Below are 25,591 nucleotides of genomic sequence, written 5' to 3' on the forward strand. Positions count from 1 at the left end.
AAGACATCCCCGTGAGGAAAAAGCGGTAAAAAATGAATGAATGAACGAATGAAGAAATCGACTCCCATCAGTGAGTCATGAAGCATCGACTAAAACGAACGATTGCGTTTTGATACAACGGCTTTATTGTGTGAAAGCGTACTTTGAAATCATGAAAACACGACAGCATCAACCAGCGTTTGCGTATAGAAAGCATGAAAAGTGCATATTCTTGTTCCTTTTTTGTTTTGTCCACATGACACTATACATAAATAGTTGTAAAAAGTATTTACATGTATAATATATTTTATAAAATATATATATCAACTTTATATTAAATCTTGGTAGATTACAATTGGGATCCACGCTGCCAGTCTCTGCTATCTGGGGGCGTTAAGTAGCACCTCCAGCCAACACGGACAGGAAGTGATGAACTGTCTGGAGTAGCAGGGGCCCCATCCTTTAGCAAAACTGATACGAACACTGCGGGGGTCCCAGGGCCCCTCCTGGCTTTCGGGTTTGATGCCATGCTCAGCCATCCAACTGGAGCTCTCGTAGTCAAACACCTTGATGGAGAACCCCGGCATCACACGCTTCACGCTCGGCCCCCGAGCGCTGAGAAGGTCCAGAGTGGGCGAGTGGACGAAGACCGGGTGCTGGCTGCGGTTGTACATCCAAACGCCGTCCGGCTCCCGGCTCAGCACGATGCCGTAGCCGATTTTGCTGCGGATCTGCCGGACGCCGCTGCCGTTGGCTCCTCGGCCGGGATGGCCCGGAAGTCCCGATGTGCCGTGGTTGCCTCGGTCGTCACGGCGACAGTGGTTGACGTTGGCGCGGAGCTGGCTGAGGCAGAGGCCCGTGCCTTGAGGTAGGTCGTAGAAGATGCTGAGCGAGGGTTCGTGGGCGGGGTAAAGGCGACCCACGCGTGTGCGATGTTCCCAGTAGGCGACGCTGCACCAGTGGGAGCGATGGCCGCAGGAGGTGGAGGAGCCGAGGGAGGAGCCGAGGGAGGTACCGGTCTCTGAGAGGAAGGAAGGAAGGGGGGTAGAAGATTCAGTTTTTTATATACTTGTATAAATGTAGTTGTATAATGTATGGATTTCACTGACTCATGGGTGCTCGACTAAGACTCGAGGATCACCGACTCACGGGTACTCAATGAAGACTCAAGTTTCACTGACTCAGAGGTGCTCGATAAAGACCCGAATTTTATTCACTCACTGGTACTTGATGAAGACTCAAATTTTACTGACTCATGGGTACTCAACAAAGACTAGAGTTTTATTCACTCACTGGTACTCAAAGAAGACTCAAATTTCACTGACTCACGGGTACTCAAAGAAGACTCAAATTTCACTGACTCACGGGTACTCAAAGACAACTCAAATTTCACTGACTCACGGGTATCCAACAAAGACTCAAATTTCACTGACTCACAGGTACTCAAAGACAACTCAAATTTCACTGACTCACGGGTATCCAACAAAGACTCAAATTTCACTGACTCACGGGTACTCAGAGAAGACTCAAATTTCACTAACTCACGGGTATTCAAAGAAGACTCAAATTTCACTGACTCACGGGTACTCAATGAAGACTCAAATTTCACTGACTCACGGTTACTCAAAGAAGACTCAAATTTCACGGACTCACAGGGACTCAAAAAAGACTCAAATTTCACTGACACACTGTACTCAAAAAAGACAAAAATTTCACTGACTCACGGGTACTCAACGAAGACTGAAATTTCACTGACTCACGGATACTCAAAGAAGACTCAAATCTCACTGACTCACGGTTACTCAAAGAAGACTCAAATTTCACTGACTCATTGTACTCAAAGAAGACTGAAATTTCACTGACTCACGGGTACTCAACGAAGACTGAAATTTCACTGACTCACGGGTACTCAAAGAAGACTCAAATTTCACTGACTCTCGAGTACTCAACGAAGACTCAAATTTCACTGACTCACGGGTACTCAACGAAGACACAAATTTCACTGACTCACGGGTACTCAAAGAAGACTCAAATTTCACTGACTCACAGGTACTCAATGAAGACTCAAATTTCACTGACTCACGGTTACTCAAAGAAGACTCAAATTTCACTGACTCACGGGTACTCAACGAAGACACAAATTTCACTGACTCACGGGTACTCAAAGAAGACTCAAATTTCACTGACTCACAGGTACTCAATGAAGACTCAAATTTCACTGACTCACGGTTACTCAAAGAAGACTCAAATTTCACTGACTCACGGGTACTCAAAAAAGACTCAAATTTCACTGATTCACGGGTGCTCGGCTTTTGTTCATGTCAACAACTCATCTCACAAAGTACCCATTGAAGTAAAAAGTGGCCGTTTCAGTCGACGTCAACATAAGCGGTGGTAAGTACGTATGTATAAGAGTACGGAAATGTGCAAGCAGTGGCTAGTCTCAATTTCAAAATAAAATACCCATAATTCAATAAATGTAATGTAATGTCCCTTTCACGTGACACCACCCGTGTATCAAAGGCGACGTGTTAACGAGTCCACTTCCTCCGGGGGGGGGGGGGGCATCCCTCACCCCCCGCCCCCCCCAATCCGATCCCGCATTCTCGCCAAGGTGTACGGCAGCCAAGACGAGAGAGGGGCGGCAAGCGTTCAGCTCTCTGTCAACCAAGTGCAAGCCTGTGAACCCTTGACCCCCCCCCAACAAGCCCTCATGCTATCAGCTCACATTAACCCCCACACTGAATGATGCCATTATTTTTCTCCACAGACTCTACTGACACACAGGATTTAAAGGGCCGGGTCCCCCCCCCCCCCCGTGGCCCCATTCCTGCACCCCACTCTTCTCATTGCCCCCTTCTCTCATTAATGAGAAAACGGCAATGGCCAAAGAGGGGCGGGGTTTGGTTTAGGTGTACTGTGGCGGCCATTTTCATTTCATTCCGGGGGGGGGGGGGGGGGGGGGGTGTTACTCAGGAGTGCGTGCGGATGCAAATACAAGCACAGGCTACGTGATGAGATAGCGCCTCTCCAATGCACACACAAATTGGCCGTTCTGGTCCAAACAGTGTAACTATTATCACACACACACGCAAACACACACACACACACACACACACACACATACACACATACACATATACACAAAATTGCACTTCTCATTTGAGGCCCACGTGTATCATTAGCGAATTCCAAGCTGGCAACTCCTGCGGTCTGGAGTTTTTACAGCTCTGCAATCACACACACACACACACACACACACACACACTTTTACAGGCCATGCTCTTCCCTGTAATAAGGTAACACAAACATGTCTGGGGAAACACAGCAAGACTTTTTACGAGCTCAAGATCAAATTCATTCCCAAAAAAGACATACAACTCATTTAGTGGACTTTAAGGGTACTTCTTGACACTTCAAGTATCTGTAAGTACCCGATTAGAAACACAAACACACACACGTACACGTACACACACACACAAAAAGAACATCCAAGAACACAATCTAAGAAAATCTTCATGGGAAAAGAAACATGTGACTCAAACTGTTTGCTCCAAAGGCATTTCTTTATTTGGCAAGTTGAGTCAAGTCACTGGTTGGTTCAGGTCAACGTTCATTGGGCTTGGGGGTTTGGGGGGGGCTGCCAAATCTTCATGCACATAAAATTCTGGCCTAAATTTTCAAAGTTAGCCAAAAAAAATGCTAACCTTGGTTAACATCCGCCCCAGTTAACATGTTTTTTGGTTAACAACCAACACTATTGAGGGCTATAAGGTGGAAAACTGGTTAGCGCGCATGTTCTCCCCGTGCATGCGTGGGTTTTCTCCGGGTACTCCGGTTTCCTTCCAACAAGACGTAGGCTTAAGTGCACACAAAATTCTGGCCTAAATTTTCAAAGTTAGCCAAAAAAAAACATGCTAACCTTGGTTAACATGTTTTTTGGTTAACAACCAACACTATTAAGGGCTGTAAGGCGGACGAGTGGTTAACAGGCCACAAAGCTAGACGAGTGGTTAATGTACAGGCCACAAAGCTAGGAGACCTGGGTTCGATTCCAATCTTGGCCATCTTTGTGTGGAGTTTGCATGTGCTTCCTGTGCATTGTGGGTTTTCTCCGGGTACACACACACACATACACACACACACACAAAAAGAGAACATCCAAGAACACAATCTAAGAAAATCTTCATGGGAAAAGAAACATGTGACTCAAACTGTTTGCTCCAAAGGCATTTCTTTATTTGGCAAGTTGAGTCAAGTCACTGGTTGGTTCAGGTCAACGTTCATTGGGGGGTGGGGGGAGCTGCCAAATCTTCATGTACATAAAATTCTGGCCTAAATTTTCAAAGTTAGCTAAAAAAAAATGCTAACCTTGGTTAACATCCGCCCCAGTTAACATGTTTTTTGGTTAACAACCAACACTATTGAGGGCTATAAGGTGGAAAACTGGTTAGCGCGCATGTTCTCCCCGTGCATGCGTGGGTTTTCTCCGGGTACTCCGGTTTCCTTCCAACAAGACGTAGGCTTAAGTGCACACAAAATTCTGGCCTAAATTTCCAAAGTTAGCCAAAAAAAAACATGCTAACCTTGGTTAACATGTTTTTTGGTTAACAACCAACACTATTAAGGGCTGTAAGGCGGACGAGTGGTTAACAGGCCACAAAGCTATACGAGTGGTTAATGTACAGGCCACAAAGCTAGGAGACCTGGGTTCGATTCCAATCTTGGCCATCTTTGTGTTTGGAGTTTGGGGGTTTGGGGGGGCTGCCAAATCTTCATGCACATAAAATTCTGGCCTAAATTTTCAAAGTTAGCCAAAAAAATGCTAACCTTGGTTAACATCCGCCCCAGTTAACACGTTTTTTGGTTAACAAGCAACACTGTTGAGGGCTATAAGGTGGACAACTGGTTAGCGTGCAACTGGTTAATTAGAGTTGCTAATTAACCTAGCATGTTTTTGGAATGTGGAATGAGGAAACCGGACTACCCGGAGAAAACCCACGCATGCAAACTCCACAAAGAGATAACTGAGGGTGGAATTGAACCCTGGTCTCCTAGCTGTGAGGTCTGCGCGCTAACCACTCGACCGCCGTGCAGCAATAAAAATAGACAAGAATTAATTAATTAGTTTTTTGTCTCAATAAAACACAAGGCTGTGTGCCCCAAATGGCCCCCGCTAGGCATTTTGGACACCGCTGCCACCCTGATGAATGTGTCATTGTGGAATGAAGTCAAAATGAGGCGTGTTTGGAAACAGAACACAGACATGCAATTATGCGATAACATAAACAAACGTCTCCGCTCGGATGACGTCAGAAGAAAAAACAGCGACAGGCTCAATCACGAAGTACACGCGCGGTACGTGTCGCGTTTATAATGTTTCTCGCACGGTTCCCGGTGTCGTCAGGCTGCGCTTGGCGGCCATCCAACACAAGGTATCATCAGCCGTTGTGAAGAGCGCGGCAGCGGCGAGAAACCCGTGTGAAGTTCTTCAATGGAATTTTTTTTTTTTTTCAAGACGGGTTAAAATGGGAGGTTATCAGCGTGTTTATGTCTGAGGAAGTGTGTGTCTGTGAGATTGTGCGTGCCTGGATGCCAGAGCTGGCAGCAATTACGGCGTCCTGCTAGCGTTTAAGCCGACCCGACCCCAAAAACTGCACCGTTTTACCAATTAGATTAGTAACCTTTGTTGTTTTATTTCCAAAGCACTGTCTCTTAGTGCCAATCTTATCGTGAACCCCCCCCCCCACCTCACCCTCTTTGTGTTATTAACAAGTAGAGTGGAACCCGCTGATGGCGACAACACGTCGATGCCGGCCGATTTGAGACCCTAAATGAGTCATTATCCCAAAGTGGCGAGAACCAGACATGTATGAGTCATGAACGAGTCGTTCGAAACTCGCTGTTTATTCAGTGAATTGTGATTCTCTCTTCTCACTCGTTTGCACATTTGGACAAACGTTTGGACATGCACATGTCATGGCTGAGATGGGCATGCCATGGCTGAGACAGACATGCACATGTCATTGCTGAGACACACATGCCATGGCTGAGACGAGCATGCCATGGCTGAGACAGACATGCCTTGGCTGAGACAGACATGCACATGTCATGGCTGAGACACACATGCCATGGCTGAGACGGACATGCACATGCCATGGCTAAGATGGGCATGCCATGTCTGAGACAGACATGCACATGTCATGGCTGAGACGGGCATGCCAAGGCTGAGACAGACATGCCTTGGCTGAGACACACATGCCATGGCTGAGACGAGCATACCATGGCTGAGACAGACATGTCTTGGCTGAGACGAGCATGCCATGGCTGAGACAGACATGCCTTGGCTGAGACAGACATGCACATGTCATGGCTGAGACACACATGCCATGGCTGAGACGAGCATGCCATGGCTGAGACAGACATGCCTTGGCTGAGACAGACATGCACATGTCATGGCTGAGACATACATGTCATGGCTGAGACGAGCATGCCATGGCTGAGACAGACATGCCTTGGCTGAGACAGACATGCACATGTCATGGCTGAGACACACATGCCATGGCTGAGACGAGCATGCCATGGCTGAGACAGACATGTCTTGGCTGAGACGAGCATGCCATGGCTGAGACAGACATGCCTTGGCTGAGACAGACATGCACATGTCATGGCTAAGACACACATGCCATGGCTGAGACGAGCAAGTCATGGCTGAGACGGACATGCACATGCCATGGCTAAGACGGGCATGCCATGGCTGAGACAGACATGCACATGTCATGGCTGAGACACACATGCCATGGCTAAGACGGGCATGCCATGGCTGAGACAGACATGGACATGTCATGGCTGAGACGGACATGCCATGGCTGAGACGGACATGCCATGGCTGAGACAAGCATGCCAATGCACAGCTGAACTACTCCTGCAAACTCCAGGTCAGGATAAAGGATTCTTCAACAATCCTAAATCCTAAAACTTGCAGGAAAGCGGGAATACAGTTGGGATGGAAAAAAAGGTTGGGAAAAAAAGCAAGCGGAAAATGAAGGAGAGCGACGGAAGCTGCCAAGCATAAGCAGCATCCATGGAAAAAATGAAGGCAAAGACACTGTGAGAACGACTTGGAGTGAGGGAGACCCTTGTGTCCTTCATCCACTGCCAAGGATTCGATTCCCGTCCAGTTATTAGACTCTTCCACTGTGTTGACTGAAGTGGGGGGGTTTTCGGTCAGGGTGGGGGGGGGGGGGTAGAGGAGAATTCACCTATGGGCTATTGTCAGTCACCTTTAGGATGATGTTGGAATCTGTGGTTAAAACAAATATGGGACAAGGGCAGCTTCCACCCCTCCCTCTCTCACTCACTCGCTCTCCCTCTCTCTCTCTCTCTCTCTCTCTCAAGAAATGCGACTTCAAATGCAGCACGCCACTTTTAAACTGGCGTCTTCGCTATCTCTGCCATCAGAGGGCTGTTTTATCGCCAGACGTTGGCTTCACAGTCTGCCACAACACACACAAACAGGAATGCACACACACACACACACACACACACACACACACACACACACCAAGTCCTTCTCAGTTCTTCCATAAAAAAGATCTTGTGATGTTGCGGTGCAAAACTCTTATGTTTCCTCTTTAACAGCACAAATAAGTTATGTCGTTAATAACTCATGCACGCTCATAAACCGAGGAAATGCTCGGTGCTCCGAAAGAAAGCTCCTTGAAGAGGAAGAGAGAAAGTCAGCAGTTTCCTGCATTTCTGGAAGTCGGGCCAGTGAATTTTCATCCCTCGCTGTAACGCCGTACGAGTATCACAAAAAAATTATTCATTAATAAATGATGACTGTGGCCATGGCTGACACAAGCATGCCATGGCTGAGACAGACATGCCATGGCTGAGACAGACATGCACATGCCATGACTGAGACAGACATGCAAATGTTATGGCTGAGACAGACATGCCTTGGATGAGACAGACATGTCATGGCTGAGACAGACATGTCATGGCTGACACGAGCATGCCATGGCTGAGACAGACATGTCATGGCTGAGACAGACATGCACATGCCATGGCTCAGACAGACATGCACATGCCATGGCTGAGACGGGCCTGCCATAGCTGAGACAGACATGCACATGTCATGGCTGAGACGAGCATGCCATGGCTGAGATGGACATGCATATGCCATGGCTAAGATGGACATGCCATGGCTGAGACAGGCATGCACATGTCATGGCTGAGACAGACATGCACATGTCATGGCTGAGACAGACATGCCTTGGCTGAGACAGGCATGCCATAGCTGAGACAGACATGCACATGTCATGGCTGAGACGGACATGCCTTGGATGAGACAGACATGTCATGGCTGAGACAGACATGCACATGCCATGGCTGAGACAGACATGCACATGCCATGGCTGAGACGGGCCTGCCATAGCTGAGACAAACATGCACATGTCATGGCTGAGACGAGCATGCCATGGCTGAGACGGACATGCATATGCCATGGCTAAGATGGACATGCCATGGCTGAGACAGACATGCACATGTCATGGCTGAGACAGACATGCACATGTCATGGCTGAGACAGACATGCACATGTCATGGCTGAGACAGACATGCACATGTCATGGCTGAGACGGGCATGCACATGTCATGGCTGAGACGGGCATGCCATGGCTGAGACGGGCATGCCTTGGCTGAGACAGACATGCACATGTCATGGCTGAGACGAGCATGACATGGCTGAGATGGACATGCATATGCCATGGCTAAGATGGGCATGCCATGGCTGAGACAGACATGCACATGTCATGGCTGAGACGGGCATGCCATGGCTGAGACGGGCATGCCATAGCTGAGAAGGGCATGCCATAGCTGAGACAGACATGCACATGTCATGTCTGAGACAGACATGCCTTGGCTGAGACGGGCATGCCATTGCCATGGCTGAGACAGACATGCACATGCCATCGCTAAGAAGGGCATGCCATGGCTGAGACAGACATGCACATGTCATGGCTGAGACGGGCATGCCATGGCTGAGACAGACATGCACGTCATGACTAAGACAGACATGCACATGCCATGGCTGAGACGGCCGCCTAGTGACCAGAAAAGTACATGGCACGTGTATTTCAATACATTTGGACCAATAGCAGCCCATGGTCTATTATACAGGGATAATCCAATTACAATATTGCCAGGGTTGACTGACACAAGTTACTAGCATGGAGTTTCCCGTCATATCGATCCACCACTTAAATGTGTTTGCGAGAGAGAGAGAGGGGCAGACCGTGATCGTTGACATGCCCCCACCCCCCGCCCCCGCCCCCAACACATTCTTGGACAGGCCCTCTTCCTTGACACTTCCTTCCCCGCTCAGCCAGTCACCGAGGTCAAGCTGACAAGTGTCTCATTGAGCCGAACGCTGGTCGCCTATACGGCCCTTCACTCGCCATAACATAATTACATAATTATATCCACTTCCTCCAAAAACCATTGCGACTAATACCTAATACGGGAAAATGTTATCGGAGTTTGAAATCCCAGCAATGTGGATATTCTGGTCCTCAAAGAGAATGCGTGCGTGCTGCAAACGCACAGTAAAGTGACTGGAAATAGCGTAGCATATGTAGCGTGATCTTAGCTTGTGTGTCACCGGCCCGCCGTGATATACGGACTTGTCAGTGAAGTCCAACGTAAAGACATTCATGTCACCGACACGGTTGGCTGTCATAGCCTGGAAATACCGAAGCACACGAAAATGGGATGTAAATACCGCTGATGTTCGCGTTGTCAAAACAAGGTGTTTGTTTTTCGATGTGGACGAATCCAGCGATGTCCGGCACAAGGGGTACTAAATGTCCTAAATTTCATGGAGTCAGTGCCTTTCAACATCTGCAAAGAATCTTTAGGTTCAGCAGCATGGCAGGATTCCATTAAAAGCCAAATTGCGAGTTGGCAGAAACTCTGAGGGAACAAAGGAAAAAGCCACAACCCGTCCTGTAATTTAAACCTTATTTTAAATTGCAAAAGTCTGACAACATGGACTTGGGCAGAGTGTTGGAAAGACGCAACGGGAGGACGAGAGACGCTCAATTAGAGTGTGTTCGAGCAACAATAAAGACAGGCGACAGTGTCAAATCTGTTAAAAAAAAACATGATTCTGACAAAGATATACACATATTTTTAAGTTTTAGTTGTAAAAGTTGCAATATGGAAAAGAGACGGACATGCACATGCCATGGCTAAGATGGGCATGCCATGGCTGAGACAAACATACGCATGTCATGGCTGAGACACACATGCCATGGCTGAGACGAGCATGCCATGGTTGAGACAGACATGCACATGTAATGGCTGAGACGGGTATGCCATGGCTGAGACAGACATGCACATGTCATGGCTGAGATGGGCATGCCATGGCTGAGACAGACATACACATGTCATGGCTGAGACACACATGCCATGGCTGAGACGAGCATGCCATGGCTGAGACGGACATGCACATGCCATGGCTAAGATGAGCATGCCATGGCTGAGACAGACATGCACATGTCATGGCTGAGACGGGCATGCCATGGCTGAGACAGACATGCACATGTCATGGCTAAGATGGGCATGGCATGTCTGAGACAGACATGCACATGTCATGGCTGAGATGGGCATGCCATGGCTGAGACAGACATGCACATGCCATGGCTAAGATGGGCATGTCATGGCTGAGACACACATGTCATGGCTGAGACGGGCATGCCATGGCTGAGACGGACATGCACATGTCATGGCTGAGACCGACATGCACATGTCATGGCTGAGACCGACATGCACATGCCATGGCTAAGATGGGCATGTCATGGCTGAGACACACATGTCATGGCTGAGACGGGCATGCCATGGCTGAGACGGACATGCACATGCCATGGCTGAGATGGGCATGCCATGGCTGAGACAGACATACATATGTCATGGCTGAGACGAGCATGCCATGTCTGAGACAGACATGCACATGCCATGGCTAAGATGGGCATGTCATGGCTGAGACACACATGCCATGGCTGAGACGGGCATGCCATGGCTGAGACGGACATACACATGCCATGGCTGAGACACACATGTCATGGCTGAGACGGGCATGCCAAGGCTGAGACAGACATATTTTAAATTGCAAAAGTCTGACAACATAGACTTGGGCAGAGCTACAAGAAAAAAAAAATACAAAAAAAAGAAAGACAATTTACATATTTTTAAGTTTTAGTGTACGAGAATGTACGAGAAGAAACTTGAAATATTCTGAAAATAAAAAGAATGAAGTACCATTAAAAAGTTAGCTATAAAATAGCATAATTTTAGTAGCATAAGACTGGAAAATAAAGAAAGACAATTTACATATTTTTAAGTTTTAGTTGTAAAAATTTGCAATATTGAAAGCAAGCAAAACAACAAATAAAGTCGCAATTTTTGGAAAATTAAATGGCGTAAAAACTAATGATGTCCGATAAAAATGCAATATTCCAATTTTTTTTCATGATTATGAAAACTGATAATGCTATATACAACACATATGTGTTCATTCCGGAGATATGTCATGTTACACATATTGGTATCGGAATTGGGTGATATCAGTATCGGAAAATCGGAGTTGGAAAATATCGGCCAAAAACCCAATATCGGACATCCCTAGTAAAAACTTCTGTTGTTGAAATATTGCGAAAAAATGAAATATAGCATAATAAATAATAATAAAGTGAATGGGTTAGCATCTTTAATGTAAAATTCCATAGACTAATATGTGTCAATCAGGCATAAGATCAAGAGTTATATGCGTGCCAGCTAAACGGGCAATCTGTCCACTCTTAGACGTCCAAATCCATGCCAGACTCGGCCCGGTTTGGAATGCTAACTCTTGGCGCTATTTTTACATCCAATGCCCTATTGATATCCCGGGAAATTGATTCTTCCTGGATTCTGCGCGGGAACCTAATTTAATATTCATGCTCATTGTTTGAAATGGACTACTGACCAACCCCCCCCCCCCCCAAACTCCGATAAAACGCTTGTCGACCAACCTGGAACAAATCATTCCCACCATCCCGCCTCTTAAAAGCGTCTTCCAATTCCAAACTTCCAGGAATGTGGTCTCCGCTCCGTGTGTCTTAACTATTAACGCCGATATGTTCAAACATGTATCAGATGTCACTCTCCAGAGTCACTCCGACCCCGCCCCCACTCCCAGACCCTACTCCCCCTCACCTTCCCAACTTCCCAACATTCCTGGGCTGTGTGCCCCATCAGTCAAAGAACCGATTCATGGGGTTTTAATGCTGCAGCGAGGGCAGACGCCATTGTTACGCTGATGCCTTCATCGGCTTACAGAAACAGAAACAAGCCGCCGAGCAACACTAGAGTGCACAGGAGCTCGGCCGCAGGAAGTAGCAACAGGAGCAAGAAGCACGGAAAATCACGGATACAAAAAGGCCTGACCGGCGACAAGCTGTGGCTCCATGTTGAGTGGGGGACTGTCGAGGGGATGCAAGAGACTTTCATTTTAATTTTCTTTATATTTGGATGTTATCATAAAAACTACAGTACGATCAGAAAAAAGTTGTATTTTGTTTTGTTTGTTTCTTATATTACGACTATTTCTCCTCGCCATTAGTATTATTTTTCTCTTAATATTTTCGCTTTTTTCCCATGTTATAATTTCTTCTCCAACGTCACTTTTTTGTTTTTTTTTCCTCATGCTCCGATTTTTAAGAAATAACATTAATAATATATATATTTTTTTCTATTTTATTTTACTTAAATTTTTCTATTCTACATTTGTATTCTCATAATATTAAGATATAAATATAATATATAAATAAAATAAATAAAATAAATAAAATAAATAAAATAAATAAAATAAATAAAATAAATAAAATAAATAAAATAAATATTAATATAAAATATTATAATATTTTTTCTCCAACATAGTTTTCCAAAAATGTGTTTAGTTTTTTTGTTTCTCATATTACGACTTATTTTTTTTTTTAATATTTCAATTCCATGCTAATAATATGACCTTATTTAATAAATTAAATAAATTAAATAAATTTAATAAATTAAATAAATTACATAAATTACATAAATTAAATAAATAAAAAATAATCTTATAAAATAAAACTTATTAATATAAAATATTATAATATTTTTTCTCCAACATAGTTTTCCAAAAATGTGTTTAGTTTTTTTGTTTCTATTTTATTTTAATTAGATTTTTCTATTCTATATTTTTATTCTCATAATATTAATATATAAAAATAATATATAAAAAATAAAACGTCTTCTCCAACATCACTTTTTTGTTTTTTTTTCTCATGTTCCGATTTTTAAGAAATAGCATTAATAATATATATATTTTTTTCTATTTTATTTTACTTAAGTTTTTCTATTCTATATTTTTATTCTCATAATATTAAAATATAAATATAATATATAAATAAAAATAATAAAATAAATAAAATAAATAAAATATAAATATTTTATTAATATAAAATATTATAATATTTTTTCTCCAACATAGTTTTCCAAAAATGTGTTTAGTTTTTTGGTTTCTCATATTACGACTTAAAATTTTTTTTTTAATATTTCAATTTCATGCTAATAATATGACCTTATTTTTCCTTGTAAAATTCCAACCTTTTCTTTTTAGAATCGGACTTATTTTTCTAAATATTTTGAAAATATTAAAATAATAAAATTACAACTGTTGCTTTTTTTTCCCCGCCACTTCATTTTCAAAAAATGACAACTTTATAAATATTTTGACTTTATTCTTGCAATATTACTGTTCATGTTTCTGTTTTTCCTGTTGTTTTTTTGTTTTCAATTATCTTTTAAGAATGCCATGAGCCAATAAAAAAAACAGCAGCGGGACGCAAATGGCCCGCCTGGGCCGCACTTTTGACCCCCCCCCCCCTTCCCCCCCATGACATATGACAAGAGACCGTATGTACAGGCGTCTACTGACCAAGCAAACGACTAACAACACAAACTGCATGGAAAAGTCTATTTTATCACAGTCCCAGTGAGAACATGTGAACTCCCACACAAGGCGGACACACAAATTACACAAAATAATCCTCAATATTCTACTCATAAAATTCATAATTTGGTTATGAGAGACTCTGAAGTCGAGAAAGTCAATGCATGCTTGTGCGTGTTTGTCCTGATAGGACCCCTATTGAGCGCACTGCAACGATCTTATCACTAAGTCATGGCACAAATTCCTCTCTCACACACACACACACACACACACACACACACACACACACACACACACACTGACAATAAGCAGCTCAATGTGAAAGTCCCAGAAATCGACAAAAAAGTGTCCTTTTTCCAGCATTGTCGTAGTTTTGAAGGCAACACGGAAGGCTAACACTAAGGTATGTTTTAACCACACCCAACCACACAGTCGTAATATTACGTGTCGTGTCGCATGTAAATTTACGACTTTAGTCTTGTAAAGTTATGACTTTATTCTCGTATATTTTTTATTTTATTCTCGTAAATTTATGACTTTTCGCATGAATAAACTGACGAAAAAAGTTGTAAATATATCCGAATATATTTACATGCGACACAACGCATAACATTACGACTTTGTTCTCGTACATTTTCGACTTTATTCTTGTAATATTGCACATTTTTTTTCGAGTAAACTTACGACTTTTCGCACAACTATATTCTCGTATATTTACAACTTTTTTCGTCAATTTATTCATGCGAAAAGTCATAAATTTACGAGAATAAAGTCGAATGTTTCAACTTTATTCCTGTAATATTATGACTTTTTTCTCATCAATAAACTGACAAAAAAAGTCAGAAATATACAAGAATTAAGTCGTACATTTACAAGAATATAAAGACATGAAACATAAAACATGACATGAAATAAAACGTACAGTATCACTGGGATGCGAGAATAAAGTTTCGAGAATAAAGTAGTAATTCATAAGAAAAAAATGTCTACATTTACAAGAGAAAGTCATAACTTTATGAAAATTACACAAAAGCAGTCATAAATCTATGTGGAAAAAAAATACTTAACTAAAGTCGGACATTTATGAGACTAAAGTCGTACATTTACGAGAAAAGTACTTGTCAATTTATGACTTCTACCGTGAATAAATTGATTAAAGTTAGGACTGTATTCTTATATATTTACTACTTTTTTCGTCAATTTATTCATGCGAAAAGTCGTAAGTTTACTAGAAAAAAAATGTGCAATATTACAAGAATGAAGTCGAAAATGTACGAGAACAAAGTCGTAATGCTACGCGTCGTGTCGCATGTAAATTTACGACTTTAGTCTTGTAAAGTTATATCTTTATTCTCGTACATTTTTGATTTTATTCTCGTAAATTTAGGACTTTTCGCATGAATAAATTGACGAAAAAAGTTGTAAATATATCCGAATATATTTACATGCGACACGACGCGTAACATTACGACTTTGTTCTCGTACATTTTCGACTTTATTCTTGTAATATTGCACTTTTTTTTTCGAGTAAACTTACGACTTTTCGCACAACTATATTCTCGTATATTTACAACTTTTTTCATCAATTTATTCATGCGAAAAGTCGTAAGTTTACTAGAAAAAAATGTGCAATATTACAAGAATGAAGTCGAAAATGTACGAGAACAAAGTCGTCATGTTACGCGTCGTGTCGCAGGTAAATTTACGAAATATATAAGAATACAGTCCGAACTTTACAAGATTAAAGTTGTAAATTTAATTGCGACGTGACACGTAACATTACAACTTTATTCTCGTATATTTACAACTTTTTTCGTCACTTTATTCATGCGAAAAGTCATAAATTTACGAGACTAAAGTCAAAAATGTAACAGAATAAAGTCATAACTTTACAAGACTAAAGTCGTAAATTTACATGCGACACGACACGTAACATTACGACTTTGTTCTCGTACATTTTCAACTTTATTCTTGTAATATTGCACATTTTTTTCGAGTAAACTTACGACTTTTAGCATTGATAAATTGACGAAAAAAGTTGTAAATATATAAGAATACAGTCCTAACTTTAATCAATGTATTCATGCGAGAAGTCATAAATTTACAAGTATTTTTAGTAAAGTATTTAATTCGTAAATTTACATGTGACACGACGCGTAACATTACGACTTTGTTCTTGTACATTTTCGACTTTATTCTTGTAATATTACAAATTTTTTTCTTGTAAACTTACAACTTTCTTCTTGTAAATGTCCGACTTTATTCTCGTATATTTACGACTTTTATCGTCAATTTATTCATGAGAACATTTCCAAGAATAAAATTGTAAATTTATGTATGACGTAATTTTATTTAATATTTCAACTTTATTCCTTTATAATATTATGACTTTTTTCTCATAAACAAACTGACAAAAAAGTCAGAAAAATACAAGAATGAAGTCATACATTTACAAGAATATAAAGACATGACAAAATAAAACAGTACAGTATCACTGGGATGCTGTGAACATCCAGCAGCAACACGACATTTTGGTATGGCTTTTATTTTTAATGAAAAAAAATATACAAAACAAAGTCTATCGTCTACCTGGAGTGGTGTCACCCCGATTTGCAAATTTTTGCTTTAAAAAAATCTAACAATTTAGAACACAATTCAAGGAAGAAAACTGCAATGAGAAATGTATTTTCTAAATATTTGTACCGTGGATGCAGATTTGACATGTTTGCTCTTTCCATTCCAACTCTTGGCTCTACAAGGAGCAGTGGGGTGGAGTGGAGTATGGGGGGGGGGGGCAAGACCACACACACACACACACACACACGCACACAGCATGTCTGTAAGGAAACTGATCTCGCTCTGCTTATGTCTCCAGGCCCACAATCAGTGGTTCACCTTGAAAACAATGACACGTAGTCCACTCCTTTCCTTTCACTTCCTCCAAAAACAACACTTGTTGGTTGGAAGTGTCAAATTCACCTTCAAACTCACATGTGGCACAAGTACCATCGAGTATTAGGGGGCCACCTAATACCTCATAAAATCGTAGAAAAATCGTAGAATAAAGTAGTAATTCATAAGAAAAAAACATCTACATTTACGAGAGAAAGTCGTAACTTTATGAAAATTACACGAAAACAGTCATAAATCTATGTGGAAAAAACTCCGAAATTTACAAAAAAAATACTTTACTAAAGTCGTACATTTACGAGAAAAATACTTGTAAATTTATGACTTCTCGTGTGAATAAATTGATTAAATTTAGGACTGTATTCTTATATATTTACAACTTTTTTTGTCAATTTATTAATCCGAAAAGTCGTAAGTTTACTCGAAAAAAATGTGCAATATTTATGAGACTAAAGTCGTACATTTACGAGAAAAATACTTGTCAATTTATGACCTCTACCGTGAATAAATTGATTAAAGTTAGGACTGTATTCTTATATATTTACAACTTTTTTTGTCAATTTATTAATCCGAAAAGTTGTAAGTTTACTCGAAAAAAATGTGCAATATTTATGAGACTAAAGTCGTACATTTACGAGAAAAATACTTGTAAATTTATGACTTCTCGCATGAATAAATTGATTAAAGTTAGGACTGTATTCTTATATATTTACAACTTTTTTCGGCAATTTATTCATGCGAAAAGTTGTAAGTTTACTAGGAAAAAAAAGTGCAATATTACAAGAATAAAGTCGAAAATGTACGAGAACAAAGTCGTAATGTTACGTGTCGTGTCGCATGTAAATTTACGACTTTAGTCTTGTAAAGTTATGACTTTATTCTCGTACATTTTCGACTTTATTCTCGTAAATTTATGACTTTTCGCATGAATAAATTGACGAAAAAAGTTGTAAAAATATAAGAATACAGTCCTAACTTTACAGTCATAAATTTTTTATATATCAACTTTATTCCTGTAATATTATGACTTTTTTTTAAATTCATAAATAAATTTGACAAAAAAGTCAAAAATATACAAGAATGAAGTCATACATTTACAAGAATATAAAGACATGACAAAATAAAACAGTACAGTATCACTGGGATGCTGTGAACATCCAGCAGCAACACGACATTTTGGCATGGCTTTTATTTTTAATGAAAAAAATATACAAAACAAAGTCTACCGTCTACCTGGAGTAGCTGAGTGGTGTCACCCCGATTTGCAAATTTTTGCTTTAAAAAAATCTAACAATTTAGAACACAATTCAAGGAAGAAAACTGCAATCAGAAATGTATTTTCTAAATATTTGTACCGTGGATGCAGATTTGTGTTCCCGGACTTTTTCCAGTAAATAGCCACATCTCACATTCACAAATTATAAAATATGATCCACTCGCTAGGTGTACTGTATTCGTAAACACGCTCCGAGTAGCCTGTGTGATGCTACGTAGGTCAGGAGAACCAGACTATAGAGGGGGCATGGAGCCACCTGGCATGGCCCAGCAGGGTGCACTGTATTCGGGTACACGTTCTGAGCAGCCCTTGTGACACCACGGAAGTCTGGCGAACTTTTTTTTTCACAAGAAAAGCGAATGTTTGTTTACAAGTGAGCGACCTTACATCATATCAACCTGATAATTATCGGGGTCTGTGACCCATTTTCGGGGTCCCGAAAACAGCATTTGAAGAAACGTGTGAAAAGTAACAGTAATTGAACTACGCCTTACTTCCGAATATTCCGTGTGACAGGACACCGGAGGAGACGCGGATACTGTATCTAGTCCAAATCCCCATAAAAGCAGCTCCACGTCCGGTCCGCGGCGATCCAGCAACAGGCGGCGTCGTACGCCCTCGACAAAACACGGTGATGAGTACATCAGACTGTACATCAACCGCCGCGTCTGGGATGTGTACTTCATAGATCCCCCCTTCGTCTTTCATCACCTTCCTCCAGACATGCGTGATGAAGTGTTTTGGAGTATTTTTTTTTTTTTTTTTTTTCAAAATACTACACGGGACCTCTGCAGCCGACCTCAGCACTTAAAACAAATAAAGCTCCAGTTTCATCATCTAGAGGGGGGGCTGTTTCCTGTCCGAGCGCAACCTTAAGCTTCCCCCCCTTTTTTTCCACATATACACACTCAAATTCTACACCTAAGTCAGATCACACACACACACACACACACACACCTCCACCCTTAAAATACAAGTCTCTTTCCAACCGCTCAATTGCCGAGAGGAATGGAGGGATTTGAGGGAAGAAAGAAGAGGGGGGGATGGGTGCTTGGCCCGGCAAAGGGGATTGGGTGTATGCATGGGGATCTTATTGCAATGAAATATTTGGCTGTGGTGGAGAGAGGAAAAGAGAGACGGGGACCAATGGGGGGGGGGGGGGGGGGCGGGGGTGGAAGGCTACTTTTGCAGCATCAGTATAGTGAGAGACCCCAGACACCCACAAAGGCCCCCATCATGCCTTGCTGACAATAGACGCTTTATGCTGCAGGCTTTTTTTTGGGGGGGGGGGGTTATCGTCGCAGCCTTACAAAATAGGAAGGAAGGCGTAGCATTGCAACACCGTTATAATTTATTACTCCATGACGGAAGGGGTCGGGGGGGGGGGCAGGTTTGCGTATGTGCATACGTGTCTGAAACTAGTACTTTTTTTGCATGGGAGGTATATGCAAAAACACCCGGGTTTCTAACATTAAAAGAAACTACCGCATCATGCTCACCTGTGTAGGCTACTGGCGTGATGAGGGGGGGCGGAGTTTCAGTGTAAGACAGAGGAGAGTCTGGAAAAGCAAAAAAAAAAAAAAAAAAGTTGTGAGACCTCACACTCTGGTCTATGTATTTCACATAAAGCAGGGGTCCCAAACACGCGGCCCGCGGGCCAAATGTGGCCCGCAGGAGATTAGTTTGAGGCCCCCGCCTTGATATGAAAGTTTAATGTTAGTGCGGCACCGCGCAAGTTTGATATGGATGCTGTATGGTATCATGTACCCAGAAAAAATTATTACGTTTGATTCATGTTCATGTTAAAGGTTAAATAACTGTTAATAGTTATCCTCCCTATCCGTGTGGAAGTGGTAAGTTTTTGGCTATTTAATATAATATAATATAATATAATATAATATAATATAATATAATATAATATAATATAATATAATATAATATAATATAATATAATATAATATAATATAATATAATATAATATAATATAATATAATATAATATGTAGTTTTTTTTACCTAATTATGTATTTTTGGCCTTGTGTGACTTACACTCCAGAGCGACTTATGTATGTTTGTTTTTTTTACCTAATTATACATTTTTGGCCTTGTGTGACTTATACTCCAGAGCGACTTATATATGTTTTTTTAACATAATTATGCATACTCCAAAGCGACTTATGTATGTTTTTGTTTTACCTAATTATGCATTTTTGGCCTTGTGGGACTTATACTCCAGAGCGACTTATATATGTTTTTTTCACATAATTATGCATACTCCAAAGCGACTTATGTATGTTTTTGTTTTACCTAATTATGCATTTTTGGCCTTGTGGGACTTATACTCCAGAGCGACTTATATATGTTTTTTTCACATAATTATGCATACTCCAAAGCGACTTATGTATGTTTTTGTTTTACCTAATTATGCATTTTTGGCCTTGTGTGACTTATACTCCAAAGCAACTTATGTATGTTTTTTTTTTTACCTAATTATGCATTTTTGGCCTTGTGTGACTTATATTCCTGAGCAACTTATGTATGTTTGTATGTTTTTTTTTTACTTAATTATGCATTTTTGGCCTTGTGTGACTTATACTCCAGAGCGACTTATGTATGCTTTTTTTTTAACCTAATTATGCATTTTTGACCTTTTGTGACTTACACTCCAATGCAACTTATATATGTTATTTTAACCTTATTATGCATTTTTGGCCTTATGTGACTTATACTCCAGAGCGACTTATGTATGTTTTTTTAACCTAATTATGCATTTTTGACCTTTTGTGACTTACACTCCAATGCAACTTATATATGTTATTTTAACCTTATTATGCATTTTTGGCCTTATGTGACTTATACTCCAGAGCGACTTATGTATGTTTTTTTAACCTAATTATGCATTTTTGACCTTTTGTGACTTACACTCCAATGCAACTTATATATGTTATTTTAACCTTATTATGCATTTTTGGCCTTGTGTGACTTACGTATACTCCAGAGCGACTTATGTATGTTTTTTTTACCTAATTATGCATTTTTGGCCTTGTGTGACTTATACTCCAGAGCGACTTATGTATGTTTTTTTTTTACCTAATTATGCATTTTTGACCTTTTGTGACTTACACTCCAGTGCAACTTATATATGTTTTTTTAACCTTATTATGCATTTTTGGCCTTATGTGACTTATACTCCAGAGCGACTTATGTATGTTTTTTTTCTACCTAATTATGCATTTTTGGCCTTGTGTGACTTATACTCCATAGTGACTTATGTATGTTTTTTTTAACCTAATTATGCATTTTTGGCCTTGTGTGACTTGTACTCAGAGCGACTTATAGTTCAGAAAATACAGTATATGTTGCACATTTCTCTTAAAAAACATATTTAATCAATCATCCATGAAGTCTGACTCAAAGATGGAGACACCTGCTTTGTCATGTGACTCGGTCAAACTCACCCAGTGGCTTGCGTTCATCTGAATGGGACACAGAGTACGGGGGAGGAGGTGACTCTGAAAAAAAACACACAAAAAAACACACACACATTAAAAAGGCTACATAGGCTTAATCAGAAACTGGTGTATTTCCCCGGAGTTACATTTTTTTTATTCTACCGTCTCTGCGGCCTCGCAAGTGCAAAAAAAAAAAAAAACACTCTCTATCCCTTCAGTGCTGACACGCAGCGCGCGGCCCCTTTAAGAGCAGAGGCAGTAATTGCCGAGTCCTCAGTCAAGATACCCAGCGAGTCAGTCTGGCGCCAGCGCTATGCAAACTGTATATTATCGGCACTCCTTCACCTAAATAACAAGAGGAGGACCTCCTTGTCAGAGACACAGAGAGGAAAAAAAAACCAGAGCCTCTTGCAACTTGAGAACGACCTTCAGTGGGATTATGTGGCCGCTTTTCTGTGCACGTTTCAAACCGTCTGCAACTCTTTCAATCGTTTTTTTTTATATACGGCGAGTTATAAAAAGGCAATAAAAATATCGGTTGTGGTTGCTGGTTTTGAGTCGATTCTCATCTTGAGACTCATTCTTAGAGGATTTACTGCAGAATGAAAATAGAAAGTGTGCTACTTATCCTGTTCAACATAAGATCTATACGCTGTGGATCTATATGCTATCATGTCTTATGTCATTGTTATTAGGTCTGATGGTAGCTTCAAGGCACTTTGGCCAGTCACTCACAGGCAGGTTCATCCATCCAGGTAGGTAGGTAGGTAGGTAGGAAGGTAGGTAGGTAGGTAGGTAGGTAGGTAGGTAGGTAGGTAGGTAGACTTACAAACACTTAGGTAGGTGGATGGACGGATGGATAGATAGATGAATGGATGGATGGATGGATGGATGGATGGATGGATGGATGGATGGATGGATGGATGGATGGATGGATGGATGGATGGATGGATGGATGGACTGACCAACAGACAACAAATAGATGGACAGACAGATGTAGATCGGTAGGTGGATAAACACACATATAGGGAGGTAGGAAGGTCGGTCGCTAGGTAGACTTACAGACAAAGACTTAGGTAGATGGATGGATGGATGGATGGATGGATGGATGGATGGATGGATGGATGGATGGATGGATGGATGGATGGATGGATGGATGGATGGATGGACTGACCAACAGACAATCAAATAGATGGACAGACAGATGTAGATCGGTAGGTGGATAGACACATATATAGGGAGGTAGGAAGGTCGGTCGCTAGGTAGACTTACAGACAAAGACTTAGGTAGATGGATGGATGGATGGGTGGATGGGTGGATGGATGGGTGGATGGATAGATGAATGGATGGATGGATCGACTGACCAACAGACAATCAAATAGATGGACAGACAGATGTAGATCGGTAGGTAGGTAGGAAGGTCGGTAGGTAGGTAGGTAGGTAGGTAGACTTACAAACACTTAGGTAGGTGGATGGATGGATGGATAGATGGATGGATCGACTGACCAACAGACAATCAAATAGATGGACAGACAGATGTAGATCGGTAGGTAGGTAGGAAGGTCGGTAGGTAGGTAGGTAGGTAGACTTACAAACACTTAGGTAGGTGGATGGATGGATGGATAGATGGATAGATGAATGGATGGATGGATCGACTGACCAACAGACAATCAAATAGATGGACAGACAGATGTAGATCGGTAGGTGGATAGACACATATATAGGTAGGTAGGAAGGTCGGTAGGTTGGTAGGTAGGTAGACTTACAAAGACTTAGGTAGGTGGATGGATGGATGGGTGGATGGATCGACTGACCAACAGACAATCAAATAGATGGACAGACAGATGTAGATCGGTAGGTAGGTACGAAGGTCTGGAGGTAGGAAAGTAGACTTACAGACAAAGTCTTAGGTAGGTAGATGGATGGATGGATGGATGGATGGATGGATGGATGGACCGACTGATCAACAGACAATCAAATAGGTGGACTGACAGATCGGTAGGTGGATAGACGCATATATAGGTAGGTATGTAGGAAGGTCGGTAGGTAGGTGGGTAGGTCGGTAGGTGGATAGACGCATATATAGGTAGGTAGGAAGGTCGGTAGGTAGGCCGGTAGGTGGATAGACAATGGACAGACAGACACAGATGTAGGGTAGGGTAGGTCAATAGATGGGTAGACAGACTGACTGATTGACAGATGGTCGGGCACACAAACACACACTAATGTAGGTCGTAGGTCGGTGGATGGATGGACCGACCGGTCAACAATCGGAACCACAGACACAGGCTAGATAGGTAGATAGTCGCTAGGTAGATAGGTAGACGGATAGCTAGTTGGACAGACAGACCACCCAAGGACCTGATGGACCGATCAATATACCGCCAGTTGGATGGACAAATAGACAACACAGCATAGTGGATGGATGGATGGACTGATGGATTACCTGGCCCACACAAACGGCTGTAGTGGTACGGGTTGCAGCACACCTCCACGCCGTCCAGCCCACCGAAGCTCTGGCAGTGGCTAAGCGCTTTGAGACGGGCCGAAGACGGCAGGTCTCTCCACCGGTACATCCGACACAGGAGGTGCTGAGATGAGACGTGGTGAGCCCCGAACCGAAGCTCAGCGCCGGGCACCATGACGCACTCGCCGGCTACCCCGCCTCTGGACTCCACAGCCTTCAGCAACACATCCAGACTTCTCTCCGGGAGTTTTTTCAAAAAAGCGTGAGCAATATTCAGCAGGCCACACTCACAGTTGTCTTTTGGGGGGGTCCGAGGTCTGAGGTCCCCAAATAAACAACACGTCACCGTACGACCGTCCACATCTTCCACTCCGCGGCCCGAGGCACACATGACCCCAGGGTCATCGTCAGCTTGCTCCGCTTCCTCCGCAGAGTCCCCGGCCTCCCCCGCAGCGGGGCCCCCGACGCGTGTCACCGGCCCCTGCTGCTTTCTGTGCGGCTGGGAGCCACACGGACATCCTCCCTCGGATCTGCTGCTTCCATCGCTCCGTGTGACCGCACGGCTTCTCCACAGTCGCCGTACAAGTCCGGAGCGTCTCGACCGGAACATACGACAACCTAAACCGTCCTGGATGAGTCGTGTCGGTCCCGTCCGGTTCTCGGAGGGTACCGCATGGATTTAGACACTCCGCCCGAGACGTGTGGATGGCGCGCGGTGCGCACACCGTGCGCAGCCCGGGGTGGTCGACCTCAGCGGCATGAGAGAGCGTTCAGTCACGGGGGAGAAGGGGGTGGGGGCTCCGCGGGAACCATGCACGCTATCCCGACGCTTCGCCTCCACGCATAGTGACTCGCTTACAGCATCTCAACGTTTGAAGGAGAACATCCGAGAAGCTGCCAGGAGATCCTCGCCTCCTGCTTTGAGGAGGAACCCGACATCCATGGAGGAGAAAAAAAAAAAAACTTCCGTCAAGTAAATCCGGACACGGAAATCCCGTAATGATCCTTGCTAAAAGGTCCCAAGATAAAACCGCACCGGAGAACAATTTTTTTAGGATGACTTCCGTTCTTTTCAACGGAGCTGCTTCTCTTCACTCTGCATGCAACTTCTCATCACACTCACTCACACACACACACACACACACACACCAAACAAGCAGAGGGAGGCGGGTCGATCCAGACATCACTGGTGTCGATATCCTTGTAGGGTCAATCCGACACGTGATCATTTCGATATTTTTTTCAGTTCTCTTCTGTATGTGTTTCTGTTGACAAACAAATGATAAATATATTTAAATACACACACACACACACGTTTCTAAATATATATTTTTTATTTTTGTAAATTTACAAAAATATTTATTATTTATATTGCATATTATTTTAATTGCATTGTTGTTAATTATATATATATATTTATATATATTAGGTTTCTAAATATAAATGTACAATATGTTTTTTTAATTGCATTGTATA

General features: G+C 42.1%; 1 protein-coding gene across 1 annotated transcript; it reads right to left on the reverse strand.

The window, feature by feature from the left end:
* Positions 1-86: 86 nt before the first annotated feature.
* On the reverse strand, positions 87-25,235 carry LOC131131880 (mothers against decapentaplegic homolog 6-like). The gene is made up of 4 exons (XM_058076874.2): positions 24,095-25,235; positions 21,655-21,708; positions 19,697-19,756; positions 87-1,000 (listed from the first exon to the last, which is right to left on the reverse strand). Exons 1-4 carry the CDS (start codon positions 24,723-24,725, stop codon positions 360-362), a joined length of 1,386 nt encoding a protein of 461 aa, XP_057932857.2. The 5' UTR covers positions 24,726-25,235; the 3' UTR covers positions 87-359.
* Positions 25,236-25,591: the final 356 nt, after the last annotated feature.

Source organism: Doryrhamphus excisus, linkage group LG1, assembly GCF_037039965.1.
Source record: "Doryrhamphus excisus strain RoL-2023G ecotype Guam linkage group LG1, RoL_Dexc_Guam_v1.1, whole genome shotgun sequence".
Classification (NCBI taxonomy): Eukaryota; Metazoa; Chordata; class Actinopteri; order Syngnathiformes; family Syngnathidae; genus Doryrhamphus; species Doryrhamphus excisus.